Source organism: Heliangelus exortis, chromosome 1, assembly GCF_036169615.1.
Source record: "Heliangelus exortis chromosome 1, bHelExo1.hap1, whole genome shotgun sequence".
NCBI classification, from domain to species: domain Eukaryota; kingdom Metazoa; phylum Chordata; class Aves; order Apodiformes; family Trochilidae; genus Heliangelus; species Heliangelus exortis.
In genome coordinates, this window is record NC_092422.1 from 163,974,222 (window position 1) to 163,998,146 (window position 23,925).

General features: G+C 40.4%; 1 protein-coding gene across 1 annotated transcript in view; it reads right to left on the reverse strand.

Annotated features, from left to right (window-relative positions):
• Nucleotides 1–23,925, reverse strand: part of MSRB3 (methionine sulfoxide reductase B3) — an 84,276-nt gene that overhangs the window by 7,667 nt on the left and 52,684 nt on the right. The window contains 1 exon segment of the mRNA XM_071733473.1: nucleotides 124–221. Coding sequence (XP_071589574.1) covers nucleotides 124–221 — 98 coding nt within the window.

A 23,925-nucleotide genomic window follows, 5' to 3' on the forward strand; every position in this document is an offset into this window, starting at 1 on the left:
CTCTCACAATAATGACTACTTAATGGAACTGAAAAGATTGCAAATCGTAGGGAAAGTACAGGACACTGTAATGATTTTTGCAGCCTTTGCTATCAGAATAGTCTGTATATGCTATAAACTAACCTGACTGCAGGATATTTCAATCCGATGCATCCCATAGGAGAAATCATCGTTGAAAGTAACCACATCAGGACTGATCACATCATAGAAGGAAGGCCAACCTGGAAAAGAGGAACAGTGTAAGCAAGAAAAGAGGGTGTCTTTGTGGCAGATGGCATTGCAAGAGAGAATCACACTTTGAAAAATGTTTACCTCACTCCAGCTCCTGGAAATAGTTGAAATGTAGATTGTGGATCCTAAATCACTTAGGTACTTCGGAAAATTTTTCCTAAATATGAAGCTGTTTATAGGCAAGGACTAAGCTGCTCACTTTCTATCTCAACAGGGTAGTGGTTTTGCTCAGTCACAATGGTGGTGGTTCAGGTAAGCCAGACTCAGCCTCACCATCAGTTTAAAAAAAACACAAACTTCATTCTGAAGACAAACAGTTAGACTTTATGAAATACAAATAGGTTTGCTGCTTTTGCAGTGTAAAGATACTGCTAGAAAGAGTTGGTAAGTTGCAATTTAGAGCTCCAAAATCTGCCTTAACCTTTGCCTTCACCAAGGCATGGCCACACCCAGAGGGACGTGCTCAGCCCCACCACACATTTTGTGGCACTTATTTGACTAGTATTGTGTCTAATTTCAAAACAGTAATGAGTGTGTCAGAACAGTGGGTGACAGGTGGAGTCATAACTATGCCTCTATTCAGCACTAGCAGATTGTGTGCATGTGGTCTGCATCCAGGACAAAACACTTGCACTCATTAACATGGATATTCAAACAGGCTGCTAGCTGAGCACTGAGCAGCAAGACCCAACACCAGATGATGATGATGATGAGGTGTATACTTGATCTACCAGTTATGGCCACTTACCATCTAAATAATGACCTCCCACTCTTAAACTATTCCATGCTAAGTCTCCCCCTCTCCACAACAGGTAAAAAACAATGCAGGTCTATTCAGTGTTCCAGTAAATATCCATTACACAGATGGATAAAAAATCTGCTGTCATATGCACCATTTCCTGAAGCTGGATTCCCACACAAGAACTTCAGAGGCTTTAGGGTCATGTCAGCACCTACCAGTGCCCACCTGAAATCTCACCAGGTATCTGTCCATCTCAGTCTCCTGCCAAATAGAGTGTGCACGGGCAGCTCTTGCTCTCTGTGTATTACACAAATGCCCATGTATACGAAACTTCCTTGCTTCTTCTAGTATCTGTTAAGTATTTATTACTGGTGATTTCATAAAATGACTTGCAATAAGCTATTAAGAAACACAGCAACAGCTCCACATGCAGATAGACAAAGGATGTATACAGTTTCCAATAAGTAAAGTGAATAAAATTTCTTATACATTAAAAGGAGGTGTGGAAACTGTCACTTTTTTTGAATGCAGGTGAAGGAGGTACATAAACTGGAAAAAAAAATCTGTTTGTCTTTGGTTATATCTTAAATCATTAAATATGGAAAAACACTTATTAGGGTGCAAGCACAACAGGCATAAATTTTAAAGAAAGAAATACTCAGAAAATCATATTTTTTCCTTCTGGGAACACCCATTTAATAGCATTCCTAAGCCTTTGACCTGAATGCAATGAAAGCCCCAAGTCCTACACTCCCAAGGTGCCTGATACCATCGTAAGCATTTCCACCCCAGAACTCATTGCAGAAGTAAACGGAGTAATTTTTTTTTCTCAAAGAAAATATTGCAAAAGGAAGAGTTATAGACAGTAGACACGCTGAGGAGCAAGATATCTGAACAGGGAAAATATTCCATATGACAGGAATGCAAAACAGTGTAGCAATGACATCTGTAAAAAAGAAATTTATAAATTCTTCCCCTCGTGAAAAATATCCCTGCCAAACAAATACCCCCACAAACAAAATGGAATAAGCAAACAAGTTTTGCAAAAGAAGTTGACCTGTTGACAGAAAAATTGATGCCTCAGAATTGGTGTCACCTTCCCAAAACCATTCATAATCTTCTTAGCTGGGCCTCTGGCTGATGAAAATTCAGGCATACATACAGCTTACATACAGCTGGTCAGAGCATTTTTAATAAAGAATTTTTATCTTTTTTAAATTTAATAATTTTGCAACAGATACATCAATTTGCCTTTATGTGATAGCAGAGAAGTTCCTAAGAGGGAGCTGATTGGAGCAACCAACCATCTGATAGTGTGAAAGCCACTGGAGGAGGAACACTTCATTGCTCCAGAAATTCTGAAAGACAACCCTGCCTCCTCCGTAACAGCAATTAGAAGGAAGCTTCAAAGGCTGCTACAGAGAGATGGAAGCAATCTGTGTTTTGCTGAGAAAGTTATCTTGTGAGAAGGGTTTGAAGGAGACGTGTTTATGTCATCTTTGACATTAAAGAAAGCATCCATCCTCCAGACTTTTCTCCAGACTTTTCCTTTTGGTCTTCCCATTCACCACAGAAAAATTATTTGCTTTGGATGCACTCCATGGACTTTTAAAATATGAAGTAATCTGAAACCCTTATAAAAAGACAAGTTCCTCCCAAAGTAGCCTTTATACTCAACAGGAGTGTCTTCAGTCTAGGCAATCCATGCTGCACATGACACATGATTCAAAGGCTCCACCACTGTCACACATGGTCCCCAAAACAGGGACTAAGAAATACACTGAGCTCTTCCAGTGTGGACCTTTAACTCTCAGCCAAGCCACTTCTTCTTGAGTGACACGGCAGGCTGGGCACCAGCACTACTATGACTACTGTAGCTCCATGAGGGCTGACTGAAAGTTGAGCAAACCCTGCAAAAGAAAAGCTCCTGAAAGGCACAGTGAGATATCCTGTCACTATTGACCTTGAGAGGAAGACAAGTGAACTGCTCATTCATCTGTTGAGCCAAACTCACCAGGAAAATCAGTCCCCCTGTCTTATCTCCCCTTTCCTGAGGTAAAGTGGAAAACCTATTTGATAGTTTGCTAAGCTTCCTCTGGCCATTCTCCTCACTTCAAAAGCTGCCAGGAAAAAGCTGTAGAAGCAGTCTGCTTGCCTGCGTATCACGCAACTCCCTGTGACATAGAAAACTCAAAGAGAGCCCCGTGGATTTTTCTGTCTTTGTAAGTGGCAAATGATGCAGCTTTGCAATCCCCAGGCTCCTGCTTTCTCCCTGGCTGCTGCTCCTCCACTCCTGCCCTCCTGAGCACTTCCTTCCTTCCTGCTGCAAGGCTGCAAATTAGATGCCTCCTTAGACGGCTTAGACTGCTGTTAGCTGGGCATTAAAGCTTCAGTCTGCCTTTGAAAGCTACCTGGCTACCTGGAACGGGGATGCTCCTGCAGGAACAAGGGGGAATGAGGCCATTTGGGAATGTCTCCTGCTCCTGCTGAGCTGACAGGAATGGTAATCCTTACCACTGCAGAGACTGAACATTGGGAGAAGGCCCCTTTGCAAACCCTGGTGCTGAGACTCAACCCTCTCTGGGTGCTGTCTGGCTTTCTGTCAGGCCTAGCTCACCACATCTGATGGCAGCAGGAGTGGGGCCACTGTCCTTTGAAGGATGTTAAAAGACATCAGCCAGGAAGAAATGGCTGCTGGAGGAAAGGGGCAAAGGGTAATTGGAGGAGACAAGATGGGGGTAGGGGGCATCTCCCAGCTGAGTGAACAGCTTCAAGTGACATTTGCACTTTTTGGTGTGTGTGAACAGCAGCTTAAGTTTGTGACTACATTTTTCCTTGAATGTTACGTTTGACAGAGAGTATGACACACTGAGAGTCAGCAATTTTTATCATGTTATAGATGTTTTAAATGGGCTCATTCTTATTTTCACAATCACTTTATATCACACTGGCAAAATAATGGGATTTTAAATAAAAGTCTGCAGTGTTTGGGCTCACTCTGACCCTTTACATGGGAGTAAGGCTGCAATGTCCTTGGGGCCAGTTTCTGGTACGTTAATAAGCCAGCCACAGAGATGAATAATTTCTCAGATGTGTAGCAAGTATCCTTTCTTGGACCTAAAATGCACTAAATAAAGCAATTAAACTTTTCCTCTGTCAAGTACTTAAGTGAAAACCATGTGTAAACTGAACATTACTGACAGATCTTTTCCGCTCCATCCTGCATGAGTAATAGAAAGGATCTTACACTGCTGGGTGTCACACATACTGAGTCATATCCCATTCTTCTTCATTCTGGGACATCCCCCAAACTTTTTTTAAAAGCTGCACAGCATTCCTAAAATTCACCCCACACCCACTCATCAAAATGAAATCTTTTGTTTTTCCATAATGGTTCTTATTCTGGGAAAGAGGAGACAGTGTCTCATGCCTGTTGTCAAAGACTGCTTTCTTCAGAGCAGAGCTGGCCTGGTACTGCCCTGAGCAGCAACAGGGAAGCACAGGGAGGAAGAGAAATGTTGGCTTTGGTAACCTTTGCTGGATGCTGCTTTTGCAGCCCTAGACACAAGGTTTCAAACCATTCAAAAGACCAATCTTCTTTCTCATGTTCAGACCTCCCATTCCAGGTACCTGATCACATCCTTATGACTGATGAGCGTCTAAGGAACAAGGTGGGTACCACAACACATCCAGCCAGCACACAGCAGTCCCAGTTAACAAACTGAACAGTTTGTCTTCCCCTTAAAATGAGATGCCAAAGTAGTTGTAATGCCTGAGTAAGGCCATGACAGCAAGCAGTGTGCCTACAGTCCAGCCCCCTCTGTGCATTCCTGCTATAGATATGGAATCCCTGCAGGAGTAGATGGTTTCTTTCACATTAACCCAGGAAGTTTTCTGAAGCACCTTGTCTTGTAGACTATTCCAGGACTCCTTCTTAGGGCAATACTGACTTTATGCAAAAAAAAAAAAAGGAAAGACATTTTGTTCCCATAATTTTTGGAAAGCAGGCCAGTGATTGATTGATCCAACTTCAGAAGCATCTCAAACCTTCTTCCATTTCTCCAAGTTTGCACACATTTTGTTGTAGTTAGATCTCCAACTCCCTAATAAATGGATGCAAGCACTTAGACATCTAACTGTTAAAATACGAGTCTATAATTATTTGCAGAAGCAATATAGCAGTCTGCTTTTGAATATTACCCCTGCTAGGCTATTTTTTCCCCTCTCCTGAACTAATATTATTTTTGACTTTTTTTTGAATGGTACAATTGTAATCCCAAAACATATAATGCTCTGACATTATTCTTATTTCATACACCTACTGACAGGAGACCGACAGCCACAGTTTTCCAGTAACTGCGATGCCTCTAGTTATGTTTTTCATTTTAGATCCCAAAGAGATCAAGTTGAACCTGCATTTTATCATTCTTTGCTGTAATTATTCCAAGCATTTACTTCAGTGAGTTATTTACGGATGGAGAAATAGGGGGAGATGGAAGACGTTAGAATTACCAAATGGCACCAGATGGAAAAGAGGACCTTGACCTGAAAAATACCCTGTTTCTCTGATGTGCTGTATTTTTAGAATTCTGATTCCCTTTTAACCTAATGTGGATTAATGGAAACCCAAAGGCTTTTTAAGGTAGACTCTCATCATTTATCTTCACTGAGGAGCTATGTCTGTGTAAAAACATAAAGCATATAAGATTAAAAAAAAAAGTAATAAAGCTTCTGCTTTGAAACTGCTGTAAAGCTGAAAGGCCCTCACTTTTTTCTTTCTCACAGGTTTATTGAAACAGAGTTTGAAAGACAAAGGCATCCACAGCTGCAACTTCTCACACAGAAGTTTAATGTGGAACTACAAAGTGACATATTGCTATTATGTAGAATGCCTGTGTAGATATAGGACTTTCTTTTGGCTAACATCTTGGATTATTTTTCATAATATCTCTACGATGATTGATGCACAATAAATACTGCTAATTACAAATATTTTACCACCGGGTAACACTGCTTTCAGTGGAGGTTCATCTAATTTATCCTAGAATGAAGCTAGAAAAAGAATTGCACAGAAACATTCTTGTTCACCAGCAAATGATGTTGCATTGGTTATGTAGTCCACTGGAAAGAAAACAGTCAGTCCACATAACCCACATAATAAGGATGACCTGGAACTGTTTTTCAGCAGAACTTGCAGAGCATCAGCGTGGTAGCTAAGCCAGGGAGGGGGACACAAAGACAAAATGAAGCTTAATTTTGAAAGGAAAACTAAAGAGAGAGCTTTATCTCAAACACGTTACCTATCACTAACAGCAAATTAGGGCCACTCCAGCAGGCGAGTGCCACTCTGACAGAAGTGTGGGAAGGGAATTTCACAAAACAACTGAACTTCTGAAAGCAGCTTTTATGAGACAATCGTCATCTGTTTCTTCCTTTATTTTTCTCACTTGGGAAATAAAAAAGTGAAAGCCATAAATAAAGGTGGTGTTTGTTTTCTCCCACTACAGCCCTCTGAGCATCAAAACAACTTACTGTGAAACTGCATATGCAACCTAGATTTATTTCTGTTAGTGGGAAGAGGTTCTATTTGTTTAAAATGACTGTTAAGGGAGATGTGAAACTTTGTGTCTATAATTCCCTTTGACATCTGAATTTTTCAGACCAAGAGTGTCTCAGATGTCTCTTGAGCAATGAAAGCATGGAGTCTGCTCTCTTTAGCAATTAATAACTGTATCATAATACCACTATTGCCCTCGCTGTGTCCTTAGTCCTTTCAGTCTGAAATACTGCTAAAGACAAGCTGGTTTATAGCCTTCCTCTAATAGTCCTGACATCTCCAGTGTCTGGGCTGCTGCGAAAATCAACAGGTAGGCAGGAGCTGGGATCTTCCTCCAGTCTTCTTACAAAAACTGAGTTACTAATGGTTTCTTTCTGGTTCAGGTTCAACAAAATGATTGAACCTAACTCACTTCCTCCCAAAGGATGGGTTTCTCCCATTTCTGAACAGTGTCTCTTGTTACTTTAAATCATGGCTAATGTTTTTAAAAATGTATCTTACACATAAGTCAACTGCAGATCTTCAGCATCAAAGGAACCAAACAGAATAGTGTGAAGCAGTGTAACCTTAAGCTATAATTTTAAAATGCCACCAAGAAAGGTCTCAAATAGTTTTTAAAATTTACTGTTGACCTAGTAACCTCAGTCCAAAGCATTCAACTTCAAATAGATGTTTTTATTTTCCTTCCAAAAGCAGCATTGATAAAATAAATGTATATATTGCAAAACATCTTGCAATCAGTACAGGTAGGAGTCATCTGTGAAATTTACTAAAATAACTGAAGCTTTCACATAGGATGAGTAAATCAGGATAGCAGGGGAGCTGGCAGGCTTTACGATGGAAGTGATTTAACAAAACTTGAATTCTAATGCAATGTATTCACAGAGAAAGTAAAAAAAATAGCAAATGAAACCTTGTAATAATCAGCATTTAGCACTGAAATGAACAGCAGCTACAGATGAAGGACATATTTGACCAATTTGTCAGGGGGTGTTTCAAGTAATGAGCATCCATGATTTGTTTGTTGAAATATTTTCCTGCAGTATTGTTATGCATGTCTGGGAACAAAACTTTGTAAAGAACTGCCAGAACTCGGTTACGCACTAAAATGGAACAAGAGAGGTGGAATTCTGACAGAATTTTTAACCCAAATGAAAAAGCAGACTGTCTTCTTTTTGCAGCTATCTTCCTTCTACTGAGCCTTCTTCTGCAGTGTCTCCAGCCCTGAGTGCCCTACCAGACAAGGACCCTCCTCTTCACAGCTGGACAAACAGGCTCTCCTTATAGCTGTGAAGTTCTGAAACAATGGAAAAAGCCATCACACTGATTAAAACAAAAAAAAAGACAAAGGCTCCCTTTCTTCCGTTTACTTTACATATTGAATGTGAGGGAACTTGGTCACAAATAACCAAGAGAAGATATAATTTTCTTGGCCATCAAGGAAAGGTTTTGTCAGGATATGGGCCAAGACTGAGGCATTTAGCAGCCTGCAATGTCTGCCAAAGATTGACAGAACAGAGTACTGAACACAAGTTTTAAGACAGAGCTGCAAACCACCAGGTCTGCTCTAAGGGCCATTTGGCCCCAGGGCAAGACTCTTCAGGTAGGTGAGGTATGATTCCTGATGCCACCAGAAAGTGATGGAGACCAAACCCCTCCTCTTTGCCTAATACTACAGCTTATCCACTGAGCTAGTCCTTAAAACAGATACATTTCCAGAGCAGGATTTTCATCCCAGTTCAGGAACACCTCATTATGAGCTACAGGCTTGTCAAGAACCTTACCATGGCAAAGAACCTTACCATGAAGCTTTCTTTGACCTCATGAGTACAGAAGTTACTCACTGCAGCTTCAGTGAGTAAAGACTTCTGAGGTGCTTCTGCCACCCAGGACCTGGTACCCAGGGTAACTCTACCTTGCCCTCTGCCAAAGACTGTTACTGTAAGACACAGGTGAACACCGTGCTGTCAGGGACAAAAGGATGCAACAGCTATAGGCATTGCAGAAAATCCTAAATGAAGAAAAAAATTAATGATTTGCACAGTTAGTTTGTTTGGAGTTAGTCTTGGTTCTGGAGGCAGGTTTAAATCTTTTTAACAACATCTTATGCAAACAAAGGGAGGTAGGTAATAATACTGCCTGAAAAATAAAGACCTTTCTTCATAGAAAAGCCTGACAAAAACAACATAAGTGTGCACACACTCTCCCAGACACTCTTTTTTCTTTAAGTTTTCTGTGGAAAACTTCACCTGGACTTGGAAAACTTCTGAAAACTGAAACAATGGAAAAGGACAAGGTCATATTTCAGATTATACTGTTCACCTTCTGTTTTGCTTTCTGTCACAGTTCCTAAAGTGAAGTATGCTCATTCTGCTAAACCCTTTTATATCAAACAAGATTTCAAAGGAAAACTTTTCACAGCCATACGATATAGCCAGTTACATAGCTCAAGGAAAGAGACAGCAAACTACCTTAAAAAGGTGTCATGAGGAGCTGTTCTCCTTTAAAGCTCTCCTGGGGGAAACCCTGCTTGCCTCTGGAATCACCCAACGATGGAGCAAGTGCTGACATGGCTGCTGTGCACATCACTTCAGCACAGGTTCCTTATTTGCTCCAGTGCCTGTGCTATTATGACTGGGTCTTTTATTTCTTCTTTTTCTACTGGGTCAGCCTTCTTTTATATTTTGTACTTGAATAAATTAATTAAACTAAACAAATGTTCCTTATACAAACTGTTTAAGACATGGAAGTAATTTTCATCTTAAGAGCATTTATAATTAAGCACAGTAAAAATGGTAACTCTGGAAGTCAATTATACTCACTACATGTTTTTGCAGACAAGTAATGCTGGTTTATAAATATCTAACCCACTTCAGGATCTTTTTTCTTTTACGCTATTCTAGGAAAAGAAACACATAAAAAAATAGAATTTGGTTTGGAAAAGAAACCTGATGAAGAAATAAGAGAAGATTTAGAGAGGATCAGAAAAAGGAAATGGGAGCCCATCCCAGTTATGGGGCATGGAGGTGGCTGCCTCAGGAACACCTGGGGGTCCTCAGCACCGGCTGCTACCTGGGGTGGGGGGTGAGGAAAGGGCCAGCAGGGTGGGTGGGAGCAGACAGAGCACATAGCCTTGTTCTTGTCTCCACCTGCTGATTCCGTAAGCAAATATACTCGGGGACAGTAACCACACAAATAAATGCACGTGTTGGTTATTTTAAAGCTGTGCTTTGTGGCACCTACATAGATTGAGCTGCAGACCAACACCACTAGCCAAGAGAGGACAAAAGACACTGGAAGCCACACAGGTGACCAGGTTCTTTTTCTGATTCTTCACCCAGGCTTTTGGCAAATGAGCACAGTGCCATTCTGCTGTCTGTCTCCTGCTGTTTGAAGACATCCAAAGGTAGCACTGAGCTCTGATGATCAAGTGTGTCCATGTCACGCAGGGAGGGAAGCAGAGGCAGACGATGCTCTTGTGTGAGCAGGCGAGTTGGCACTACAATCACTCCATACATTTCTGGAGCTCACATGTCAAAAAGCATCACCTTCAATTCACTGAACCCTTGAAAGAAGCACACACCAGGGCTCCAGCCTAACCTGGCTCTCACCCTCCTCAAAAAGGACTAAAAAAAGACAGGGAAGGGACGTACAAAGGCATTTCTCATCAGCTGCTAAATGGTCCAATATACCAATAACCTTAGCTCTTTGCTTTATAGCAAGTGAGTGATGAAAACCTGATGGGACGGGCTTGCAGGCTGCACTCTGAGCCACCAGAGTGCATTTTTGAAATTGGACAAAACTGTTCTGAAGTGGACACCTGGAAAGGGTATGGGCAGCAAGGGGAAATGCTGTCAGGAAAGGAATTGTTTTAAAAGATTACAAAAAATGGCTGACTAAAATTTTAAGAGGTGAAGTGCTGGCACAGATCTGTTTTCTTGAAAAGCAGGAATCAGGCTCTGAGCTGGCTCCTCAGATGCTATTTGGAGACCTCAAAAGCAGAGTCATTTAGAAAGCAGCTTCTTCAAGGAGTCCAGCTAAACTACAAAGGCATAAAAGTCGAGTCAGACACAGGAAATTCTTAGGGGAATTCAAGAATTTTATGAGTCAGAAGATAAAAATCCCTCTGAATACCAAACCAAACTAATCTAATGAAGTAGTCACAAGGAATGGAGTGTGATGAATCTGCATGTCAGGAAGGACAAATTTAAACAAACAGGAAATTGAACAACCTGAAGCTGCTTTTATTTTTACTCTCTGTGCCCTGGTCCTTTTTTTCTTTAAAGGTACAAAATGAGTTGGCAGCTGCAGGAGCTGCTGTGTGGGTCCAAGGATATGATTTAATCTTGAATGAAGTCTCCATTTAAAAGAAAATAATTGTCTGGCTTCCTTTCACAAAGTTGGGGTGTCTTTTATTTATGATCCATTATTTGCACTATTGTAGATCGTTCAGGCTTCAGTGCAATCAAGCCAGTAATCATTGCAAGGGCACATATGGAAAGACAGTCCTTGATGTAAAGTTTATAACCTAAAATTTTGCTTTCTCCCTGCCCTGGCATGCAAAAGTGGGGCTAATGTTTCCCATTAGATATTTTACCCAAGCTGGTAGCTGAAGAGTTATATTTTATATTATCATGTACAATACAGATAGACCTGGTCAGGCTTCCTGTTCAGGCACATGCTTAACTTTTGACAGAGAAGTTCTCAGAGAGGTTTCCAGAAATCTTCACATCAACAAAGGCCCTGACTGAAGGTACAGAGAATTTCAAAACCATCTGTGTGAAGTAATAATATACAAAATGCTACTTCCTCTACAGTATAGAGCTGTGCATCATTTGGTGGCCTTTTATGATGGGGTCACAGCCTCAGTAGACAAAGGCAGAGCAACAGACACCATCTACCTGGACCTCTGCAAAGCATTCAACACTGTCCTGTGTGACATTCTGACATCTACACTGGAACGATATGGATTCCATGGATGGACCACTCCTTGGATAAGGAACTGGCTGGATGGTCACACCCAAAGAGTTGTACTCAATGGCTCAGTGTCCAAATGGAGGTTTGTGAGGAGTGATGTTCCTCAAGGGTCGGTACTGGGACCAGTGCTGTTTAACATCTTTGTCCATGACATGGACAGTGGAATCAAATGCACCCTCAGCAAGTTTGCTGATGACACCAAACTGTGAGGTGAAGTCAACACTCTGGAGGGAAGGGATGCCATCCAGAGGGACCTTGACAGGCTCAAGAAGTGGGTTTGTGCAAACTGCATGAAGTTCAACAAGGCCAAGTGCAAGGTTCTGCACCTGGGTCGAGGCAATCCCATGCACAAATACAGGTTGGGAGGAGAAGGGATTGAGGACAGCCCTGAGGAGAAGGACCCAGGGGGTGGCGGTGGAACAGAAGCTCAACATGAGCCATCAGTGTGAGCCAACCGGGTCCTGGGCTGCATCAAAAGAAGCACAGACAACCAGTCAGGGGAGGTGATTCTCCCCCTCTACTCTGCCCCACTGGAGTACTGTGTCCAGTTCTGGAGTCCCTAGCACAAGGATACAGAGCTCCTCGAATGTGTCCAGAGGAGAGCCACTAAAATGATCAGAAGGCTGGAGCACCTCCCCTATGAAGAGAGGCTAAAGAAGCTGGGGTTGTTCAGCATGAAGAAGAGGAGGCTCCAAGGTGACCTTATAGTGACTTTCCAATATCTGAAAGGGGCCCACAAGAAAGCTGGGGTAGGGCTTTTTGCACAGAGATGTGTAGGGAGAAGGCAAGGGGCAATGGTTTCAAACTTGAAGAGGGGAGATTTAGGTTAGACATTAGGAAACAAATCTTTGTGAGGGTGGTGAGATGCTGAAACAGGTTGCCCAGGGAAGCTGTGGCTGTCCCCTCTCTGGAAGTGTTCAAGGCCAGGTTGGATGGGACCTTGAGCAACCTGGTCTGGTGGGAGGTGTCCCTGCCCATGCAGGGGGGTTGGAACTGGATGATCTTTAAGGTCCCTTCCAACCCAAACCATTCTATAACTCTATGATCACCTAGACTCAAAAACAATGGGTTTATGTATGCGCAGTACTGTGTGATGACTTTTGTAGGGACTGAGGAGCTTCCTTGGTTTATAACCTTTTAAAAAAGTTTCTCGCTTTGAAAATAAATTCTATCCATACTTTGCAGAGATAATGTTAGAGCTCTTAAAACGACAAAGATTGATACTATTCTCACAATGTTGCTGCTATACTAAAATTAAGTTTGCATTAAAGCCCTTCTGTTACTTCAGGCTTACTTTAGCTTGAAGGAAGTAAACTTACAGAGAAGCCAGATTTTTTTGCTTGTTTCAATGAGTTTTGTGATGTCAAATGTCTCTATTCCAGAGTGGAAAAAAAAAAGAAAAAGGAAAACTATCTCTACAAAAGCTGTCCTCCAAAACTTCTCTTGTGTTAACTAAAATATTTCATTCTACAAAAAATATCAACATATGAAAACAAGGATACTTTATTCTAATTTTGGGGTTTTTCCCCCTCATTTTATATTTCATACTAAGAAAAATTAGATAAAAAATTGTGCTAAAATAATTTTGAGATGAAAAATGAAATAGTCATCACCAAAAGATAAGCCACTGGTCTCTCAGCTTCTGCAGTTTAACGTGCTGCTGTAGACAGTATGTTAGGCACAAGCTGAACTGACTGCAAACTACTTTCATAAAAATTTAGGACACTGCTTAGTTTCCTATCTGCACTGCCTGTCTGGATCTTCCTATTTGAGGCTGATTATGGACTCCACTTAAAATACTAATTGTTTATATTAAACAGACAAGAGAATGTGTGATGTATTTTAACTGTCAAAAGTGTTGTGAACATTAGCAGCTGGAAGAGGAATGTTTAATTCACTCTGTTACCCCCAAGCCTTTCAGAATTCTGTATCAACAGCTAAATCTTACTTTTGCAGGCAAGAAAAGCAGGGTATGAAGGGGTAGGATTGCAAAGCTCCTTCTACAATAAAAAATAAGGGCATTAAAAAGCAATAGCATTGTCATCATTAAGCCAAAATAGAGCATCACTAAATCTACGACAGTATTGGTGCATCTGTGAAAGTCTGTGAGCATTTTTGTGTGAAACAGGTCACATTTCTTGCCTCCTTTCTTGGGCTTCTTGAAATCTTGAGATTTCACTTGAATCACTCGCTATATGATACCCCTAGAGAAAGGAATCTTGATACTATCAGTTACTGTAATATTCTTAAATCTTCTGGACAAGAGGTCAGTGGCTTGTGTGGAGCTGTAAGGCTGAGTTTCCTCCCCTCCACAATTTATTCTCACAGGGGCATCTCAGACACATGCCTGGGACTCTTCCCCCATGATAACTGCTGCAGCATAAACTTGTGCTGGGACCAGGAGGGCCCAAAACAACAGTAAGAGTTGTTACTAGAGAGATTAATCAAGCCATTGCTAATTGACAGGATCATGTTGTTTTCAACACTTAGAAAAACTTCAAATTTTGAAAAGCAGCAATAAGCCTCAGCTCACAATGATACTCTTTTCCATATTTCCTTGAGAAAATATTCAGATTAAAACAGCAAATTAGCTGTATAAGGACAAATGAGCCTTCCAATGTCAACAGAAAGGAAGGTCTGAAACATTAAGTAAGGAGATGCCCAAGCTTATGCAAAATTCTGTAGTGCAGGTTTTCCTTGGGAGGCCTGATTTCTGCCATGTGATTTGGGATTTTTTTTTTTTTTTTTTTTTAATGTCACATTTGCAGAATGGCTTTGGCACGGTCAGGAAAGGAACACTGCTTTTGTTCATCAGTCTTTTACTTATTCAATTGCCACTGCTGTATTAGTAGGAAAAATAGACCTAATGAGATGTAAAATAATGCTCTGCAATCAATGACAGCTCTGTACCTCATTTCACTGTAATATTTACTTCAAAAGTAAACTCTGCTGAAACCTTGCATAAATAGCACTACATGAGTCTGCAAGGTACTCTGAACTTACTAAAGATTCATGCACACAGTTGCTTACTGGTTGCTTACTACTACAGCTTGTCCTAAGAGACCTCTGGGATGAAGCAGGTGGGAAGACAGAGGTAGGTGAGGTTTGACTGAAGAATTGTTAACAAAACAGAAGTTATCCAGCAGAAACATAGCCCATACCAACTTCGAGTAAGTACAAATAGCTAAGTTGAAAAGTAGCTGCAGGTAGAGATTTTAATTAAATTTTCATGTTATTAAATGGTTTTTACATCCCATGTGTCCAACTTCCCATTTTCAGCCTTTTTAATTTCTTTATTCCTTTTTCCTTACGCTACAGGATATATTTCTTTATTTTCTGTTTCACTCAAAAAGGCAGCAAACTGATAGAGCTTCCTCTCAGGTGGTGTGTGCTCAGGAGTCAAGGAACTGTAGCTGAGATTAGACTAGATTTTGGAAGAAGTTGTACAGAGATTTTGTTTAGTTTTGAAAGATGAGTTTGTAACTGATTCAGAAAAGGAAAAAAAGGTTTGAAAGATGAGTTTGCGACTGATTCAGAAAAGGAAAGTGTTACTGAGACTTTTACCAGAGAAGGGAAAACACAAAGTCTTGGCAAGGGCGTAGTAGGAGATCTTCCATAAAACCAAAATTTCTAAACAGAAGAGACATGAAATGGTTTACTTGCTTGAAGCAAGGGTTCTCATAGGGATGTCTCTGTTTCACCAAAGACCCACTCAATCCAGAACTGTAAGTACCATGAGTATCAGGAGGTCCCATGGGAGATGCATGGGGGGCATGACATGGACATTTTACATTTTACATGACATGGACATTACATGAACGTGACATGGAGAAGTTGTAGCAAGGCAGATGCAGGAGAAGGTGCCACAAAATGGCTTAAGCAATCCATCCTGCCCCTATCTTGCCTCTGCTCCCAGTTGTCTTGGTCTTGCTGCTTCTTCACCATTCACCAGCTCTGGTGCTTATTGATTTGTGGGGAGAAAGTCCAGTTCACTAACCTAGCAGAAAATTCCTTGCCTTTTTCTCTGGGCTAGCAAGCTGAATGAGTTAACTGAGAGGTTAAACCACTGGAGGCAACACCAGGCAAAGGGTGAGAATACAGGGCAAGGGGTGTAAGTATGACAAAAATATTACTATGATGACTTACTGCAATGTCCCTGATTGATAGAAACTATGGTTAGAACAAGGTAAACCTCTGAACTCAGCACTCACACTACATCTTTGCACTGTCACAGAAGCATGATCACATGAGCAATGGATTTGACTAAGGCTGCTTGAGGGTAGTGCCTCTATAATTCAAATAAGGCTGTAATCCCTTTGTTCTAAAGATCTCTTCTGTCTCAGCATTGCAAAAGGCAAAGTATGCAAATTTAGAGCTTAAAATAAATTACCTGGGTTGTTACCTAGGCTTAATCTTTTATCAGAGAGGAGGTAGCAGAGCTTCCAGGAAAAGGACTGAAACATACTGTATTTCTCATTCTCTAAGCATACTGTCAGCACTTAAAAAAACCAGATCACCCAAGAGAAGTTACAGTATGTCAGTTCCCAACCCTATCTTGGATGTAACAAAATGCAACCTTTGACACTAAGCTGCCCTAGCACTCATTCAACTCTATTCAACAAACTCAGACCTTTTTCAAATGCTGCATAACTCCACACATGTACAACGTCTGTTTATTTAAGTTCTAAGCAGGCAAAGCAGATTTAGCAGCATCACAACAATGGAAGTTGCAGGGATGGGGAAGGACTGCAGTGCCACAGGTTGCTGGGTTATCCCTTTATGTCCTTCACGTGTTCATCAGATTGCAACCAAAATAATACACAGTCTGGCTGTGGAGTGCTCTTAGCCTTAGCAGAAGAAGTCCATTATGGGTTGCCTAGAAGGGACTGTTCTAAGCTCAAACCTCCATTGAAATTTAAAGGGCATATAGTACCCTGAATGGTTTGCAGTCAGCCCAAAAAAATCATTGTGCACTCCCTGACTTCTTCCCAGCTCCCCAGGAAGCTGAGGCATACCCATGGTATTAAATGCTCACACTGTAATTGTATCACTCCAGGTGTTCTTAATAGGATTCATTCCTATAAAACAACAAAAGAGGAAAAGCACAGTCCAAATCTCCACAGGAAAAGAACAGAGCCAACTGCACAATCAGTTTCTGAAAAATTACTTGGGTCCTATGCCACAAGCAACAGTCCATAAAGCATCTCACAGAAAACCCAAACAACACCCACAGCTTCTGGCTTTAGAGAAAGAACTATAGGACTTGGGGACCTCCGACACACATCCCAAAATGGACATTAAAAATAAAGTTCCCTCCCTTTCAGGCAGCTTAATGACCAACAGATTTTCAGTACAGGCCATATCTGACATGAGCTTCAGAGCATCACCTTGAGCCAGACTAAAACAGTTGTACATTCTGACATGAAACATGATGATCTTTCATCTGCACGAAGCACCATCCCACTGTTTTGGTGTGTTTTTGAGGGGGGAGTGGGGAAGAAGGATTCCTACTCTGTTGTATTCAAAGCAGCCTTGGCAGCACAACTTTCAATGCTCAGCCTCTGTAATTCAGCACCCAGCACTGTTATCACTAAGTATAATATTAGTTTCACACCGCTGCTCCAAAACCCACATTTTTTAATCCACACCCTAAGAAATGTTACATCTAAAATACTTGCCAGGCTAGGAATTGTTTTCTGGAAAGACCTGAAACAAAGTGATCACCCTTTGGAGAGCTCTGTGTGCAAGGGCTGCTCATCTCTATTGTTGGCATTCCCAGGGGTCACCGAGGGGTTGAGCTGCATTGTACCAGGGCAGCCCAGAAAACAAAGGCTGCCACAGCTGGCTGACTCTGCAGTCCAGGAAACTAACCCGTGGGTGCCAGTAATCAAGTATCCAATTAAATGAGGCCTGAGTTTTGAGTCGATGACAGGTTTGGGAATTCTTTTTTAGTTTCCTTCTGAATAATAAAATTGCCTTAAGCCACAGATTTTAGGGGTCTAGAAAACTTTCAGATAATTCATGAAGTTTTGTAAAAAAAATTAACAGCAAGAGTTGGAGAATTTAGACAATTAAAATAGCTCAACTGTTTTTCACGTTTCATTTTGAAAGCATATAGTTCATGCTTTTGAAGTTCATGCATTTCTTTCTTTGAAATGTTTCCTTTTCAATAGCAATTTCTGCTAAAAAATCGGAGGGATATACCCTTCCCCAGTTTGGTACACTGAAAAAAAAATCTTTTATTTCTGCTTGCCAACTTAAAGTAAACTTTCCTGGACACACAAGTCTCTGACCTGGTTTCTCTATAATGGTTTGGTCCCAGAATAAAAAATCCTATTGTCCTCCCAGAGCTAGCTGAGCTCTGCGACTAACTTGGGCCACCTGAATTTGAACATTTTACCTCTTTCTACAGTAAGAATGTATAAAAAAGGCTGTGCATCCATCCAAATATGTAAACAGGATGAGCAGGGCAAACAACTGTATTTGCAGATTGGTACTGCTGTATCTTTCTGCTCTCCCTGTGTTTAACAATCTACTTTCACATGCACAACCCATGAGAATATTTTTCTTATTTTTTTCCTTCACTGAACTTTATGAGATCATTAATATGTTGTCATGGGCTTCAGTAAGTACCAGTTGGTTTACTGAGAGTGTAGCATTCTTCATTCTTGCTTGGAATGTTTCTGAAGTACCTGCTATCAGTGCTGTAGCTCTCTAATTCCCTATAATTCATTAGTTTTAAAACAGACTTGCACAAATAACCACAACATTGAGCTAATGAGATATGGGTAGAAAGTTTCTGTAAATACAGCCTGAATTAAAGGTAGAATTTCTGCATAACTTAGGTAATCTTGTTCTTCACATTGCACTGAAGATGACAGAGAATGCCCTTATTAATCTTTATGAATTTGAAGAATGAACTACCTTATTATTTCAGCTTCTTTAGCAGACCACCTTGATGTTTTTAAACATGAAGTAATGCATTCCTATCCAAATGCTGAAGCAGAACTGCAGGCTGTAGTACATTTGATTACTTAGGCATTTAAATGTTATTGTCTGCCTCCATCTGTGCAACGTTTAAGCCTGGCACTGGCCAATACAGTTTATAAAAATTTAGAAAAATATGCAAGAACTATTGGCAGAGGAACGAAAGGAATATATTATTACTGATCATACAAATTATGAGAAACTTATTAAAAGCTCAGTCATTTGTGGATAAGCAAAAACATTCTCAGAGGCACAGTGCCAGAGGAAATCTCATGAGTTTCAGCTTCTGAAGTCTCCCAATAACCCTCTTCACTGTGGGAAGGAAGGCAAAGGGAGGAGGGATGGACAGAGTCTCTGTATGGTCCCACCCCTTTCTTGACTTGAGGAAGGAAGATCAGATCACCTTAATGCCAAGGGCATTTAGGTGAAGGTCTGTGTCCTCTCTCCCACAAGCACACAGTGAAGTTGCTTTTCCATTCTGGGTGCCATACTATCAGGCACCCTGAGTGACAACATAGGTCTCAAACTTCAGACTTGTGCACATTCCTTACTGGAGGTGGCCAGGTTCTCATTCCCTCCTCCACAGAAATAGGAGCCCAGAAAGGGGGGGCACGTGTCCTGCTGGGGAGTCTCCCTGGTCTCTTACATGTCCTGACCAAGAGTGAGTTCATTGGGCACAGACCTTTCTTGTGTGAGAAAACAAAGGGGAACAGGAAAACTTATGTTAATGTATCATTAAAGAAAGTACTTTTACAAAGACAAGGGTAAGTGAGTTAAGATTACAGTCCTGATATGTGCATTGCTCTGGGTTTTTTTTTTAGGCAGTGCAACTGACTTTTTATATGGTCTATACTGTGGTACCGAAGGAATAAAAGCAGCTGCAGGCACGGGTTTCAATATTCCAAAACCCCACCTCTCTTGGAATGGGACTCCATTTAAATTGCTTAAACACAGAGTGTGTAGCAGACCAAAAAAAAAATTGCTGGCTCAAGAGAAGATAATAGTATGGAAGTAAGTATATAAGCACATTTAAGCCAAATAACTCTTACCACTAAGAGCTTTTAAAATGAGAATATGAACAGGGAAATTCTGTTCTCATGAGAACCTGCTGTTGAAAAGTAAGAGGCAGAGACAGAACCCTGGTTTCTGAATTTTAATGGTTTAAAAAAGACACCTGTCAGGTTTTGCATCTGCAGCTATTGTGCCAGGCATCTTTAACTTGGTTAGAATGTTTAACACAGACTAAAATACTTTGACTTTCTAAAAGCTCAAGAATAGCAACATAAATGCCAACTAAGCCCTTGGAAAATTTCATAGGATTTCTGAAACATGACAAAATCCAGCTTAATACTTGGGCCCTGACTGAGCCTAAATTTAATACAATATTTTCACTCTTGTTACATTTAGGTCATTTGTCTTTTAGTTATGTATTTCACTTCCTGCCCCTGAATGGATGAGCAGTGGTGGAAGGTCTATTAACAAAGCACATTTTGTCAGCTTTATAACATCTGACAATTCTAACTCATAATTCAAATGAAAATTGCTGCAATTCTCTAGGGTAATGATAACTGGAGATTTTGGGTTTTTGTTTTGTTTGGGGTTTTCTGTTTGTTTAGGGGTTTTTTGTTTTTGATTTTAAGAAAGGTAAGAAAAGGGAAAGAGAAAAGAAAAGGCATATAGAAGAAAACAAAATAATACTGGGTAAACTCATCCTTCCCATAAATATGCTGCACCCAAACTCTGTACGCAGGTGGTTTACTGACACCCAGCAGAAGAACCTGAGAGTAATTTGGTAGCTATCCTCTTAAATTTACAATTTTTTTTCCACTACACCTTCCAGATGTGGAAAGTGACTTGGGTATCACACCCACTCATCCCTAGCTCTCTACATGTACATTCCAGACTGTGATAATCTCCTAATTTTAACCACCAATGTTACATCCCTGGCTGTAAAGTTGATGGGCACTCACAGAAGTGATTCATTGCACCCCCAGACAGACTTCTCTAAAAGAAGGGATCAGCCGCTCTGAGGATGTTTCTCTCTTCCAGCTGACTCTGGATGAAGGTCAGAAGCCTATCTGAAGGCAGACACTAAGTTACACTTAGATCAGGTGATCTCACTTCCCCTGACATAGTAATAGCTTATATAAAATATCTCTGCAAATTAAACACTACCAATTCTCCACAGGCACACAGAGCTTGCATGAGAACTAGACACAGAAATAACCTGAAAAGGATACTATGCAAATAATCAAACCACCTTCATTGCTGCAGGCAGTAAAGAAAAGCAAAGACTGCTGCTAAATTAGATGCTCCAGGGTTTATTCAGAACAACCAGGCACTAAGAATATGGATTTTGTGATATTGATAGGAAAAGTGTTTGGAGGAGGGCATATTAATCGAAGAGTGCTCAGACACCTGGACCATGGCTGATGAAAAGGCTGGGACCATTTACTCTTTAATCAAGAATAGGCAGGCATGACAATGGTATCCCCAACAATAGAGAATGGTAATTCAACCCCCCATGGAAAACAAGGTTGCTAAGATCCTAAGATCAGATCACACAGGGATGCAATTCTTTCCTTGCAGAAATACATTCAGCCCTTGTAATTTAATTCATTGCTGTCTGGCTTAAGACCTGATTGTGCTGTCCTTACTTGCACAAAACTCAGTGCAAATTGTGCCTGACAAACTGGCAGCATTAGGACCTCACTGGCGTTTTGACTCAGGATTTAATCCTAAGCAGATGGGTGTTCACACGTACAGTGGCACTCGCAGTAGTATGACACAAACTTGCCTAACATTACATCTTAAAGGCTGTGGTTGCCACTAAATTAAGTCAACAAAAGACAAATTATGTTCTTTGCTTCATACTTGGATCAACACTGTAAAGATTTTGATGGTGACCGCTGAACATTCCAGTTAATTAAAAGCAGCTTACATTTTTTCCCTTTACTTTTAGTACTACAAAACCTGAAATCAGTCTTGATAAGAGATTAAAATGTGAAATAGTAAAAGCTGACAGATCTTTAGTATGCTTTCATAGTGGTCATAAATTTACAGCACTACGTCAGTTAAAGAAAAATATGAAATATTTTAATGTTCATTGAACTTTCTGTCACTAATAGTTACCACTTGGCTATTTTGTATAGTCCAATGGCAATAAACAGATTTTTTTTTCAAAGAGCAGATTTCTTCCAGTTTGAACTAATACTGTCTGATATCATTCCCATGATCTTGTATAGAAAAGATCTTAAGGTTTTTTTTTTTCTTTGACAAATACATAGGGAAGAAACAAAACCAGCCCTCACCTCTTTGCTGTTCACATTCATGACCCCATAAACCATGGTAACCAAAATAGAAGATAGGTCATTTTGGACAGCATGCAGTCAGCCCCAAAGGCAGTGTGCTTAAGGAGACATCAGCCAAAACCAAAACAGGAAAATGCACCCAATCACAGAATCATAGAATGGGGTGGGTCAAAAGGGACCTAAAAGATCATGTAGTGCCCACGCCCATGCATGGACAGGGACACCTCACACTAGACCAGGTTGCTCACAGCCCCATCCATTGTTGTGTTGTGCTTCCACAACCTCCCTGAACAACCTGTTCCAGTGTCTCATCAGCTTCACAGTAAAGAATTTATTCTTAATGACAACCTAAATATCTCCTCTTCCAGTTTAAAGCCATTACCCCTTGTCCTATCTCTACATTCCCTTGTAAAACATCCCTCCCCAGCTTTCCTGTAGCACTTTCAGGCACTAGAAGGATGTTATAAGGTCTCCCTGGAGGCTTCATGTATGTACATGGTGCCCAATGTTGTAACACTCCACTTATAAATTAATTATAGTTCAGCTTCCAAATTACAAAGCAGATAGGCAACTTTCCTCCCTCCACTTCATGATTTAAAAGAATAGAATACTAATAAAGCAATGAAATAATACAACTGACTTGAGCTGTACATGGTGTGGGTAAGTCTCATTTGAGCTATATAACCATCTCAATGAGCTACAGATGTGACCAGAAACCTCCCTGCCTTGCCCATTCTTGTGGCTTTTCTTGCACATACTCTTTTTTTTTTGCTAATTAAAAAGGACTATAGCAAATTATCACAGTTAATGTGTAATAGGGCTAATTTGACTGAAAGAATTTTCATTTAAAGGGAATAGAAAAACTCTTTAGGAAGTTTCAAAGCATAGAATAACTCAAGACTATCACCAAAAATACTCTGTCTTGTCCACTGAAAAAGTAGCACTTAAAAAGTAATTAGGTAGCTTTGATCAGTAAAAAACTGCACAACGATTAACAGGTCTAAGCAAGAATCACAAAATTTTTGTATTTAAGAAAGCCAGCCCTCCAGAACAGTAAAGAAGTTATGCTGCTGAATGTTGCTAACTTGAAAGACAAATTTGCTGACTAACAGTAAACTAACCCCCCAAAAGACTATCTGAAGCAGCTATACTTATGATGAATGAAGGATCCTCAGACAATCAACCTTATAGCTAACTGAGTACAATAGTTTCCAGCTCCATGTAATTAAACCATGATTTGTAACACTCATATCTTCTCATACTACTTTTGTCAAATTGTTTCTTAAAGACAGCCCTTTTTAGCTATTTACAATGAACTAAAAAATAGAAAAGGTTGTCTTCAGTACTTAGAAACTGTGGTAAAAAAAGTCCCCTAAATAAGTCTGGTGAACTCGCTTAAATACATGATAACAAAACATAAAAAGCTAATCTAAATATTTGTATTATAGAACCAACTTAAACGCATTGCAAGATCTTTCTCAGAAGATCCTTAGAGCAAGGTAAGAAAGAAGCAGCAATAACTATTCAATTAGATGTCAGACAAACATAGAAAACTGCTTCTATTATACTCCTGGCTCGAGGAGCTAAGCCTTTTAAATCACAGCTCTTGCCACATGCTGAGAGGCAGTGCTAAGCACCCTTAAGTGGATGCCCTATTAATGAGAACACAGATGGGATTTTTTAGAGAGACGATTATATTATCCAAAAACATCTTCAAAATAGAAATTGCACAAATTATTCGCAAAGAGAAATTTAAGACTGTTGTGAATCCAATCAGGACTGCTGGCCTCCACTGGCAGATTCATGTATTTAGCTTATGGAAATGAACAGACTTCCTATTTAAACACCTTGACAGAAGAATCATGCCAAAGATAGCAAGGAATAGTTACCTCAGATACAAGTAAGATTGAACAGAAAGCAGGAGAAAAATAAATCTGCAATTGCAAAGTCAGTATAAGAATTGGTGACAAGAAGTCATTTGCCTCACCCAGGAAGCTGTAAAGCATCCCTATTCTTTGGTATTTCTGTTGATTTTCCCACTTTTCCCTTTTACACACTCTGCAATTAATGTTGGTTTTTAATCAAATACACTGGTCATAGGGTGACCAACAAACTTGTCA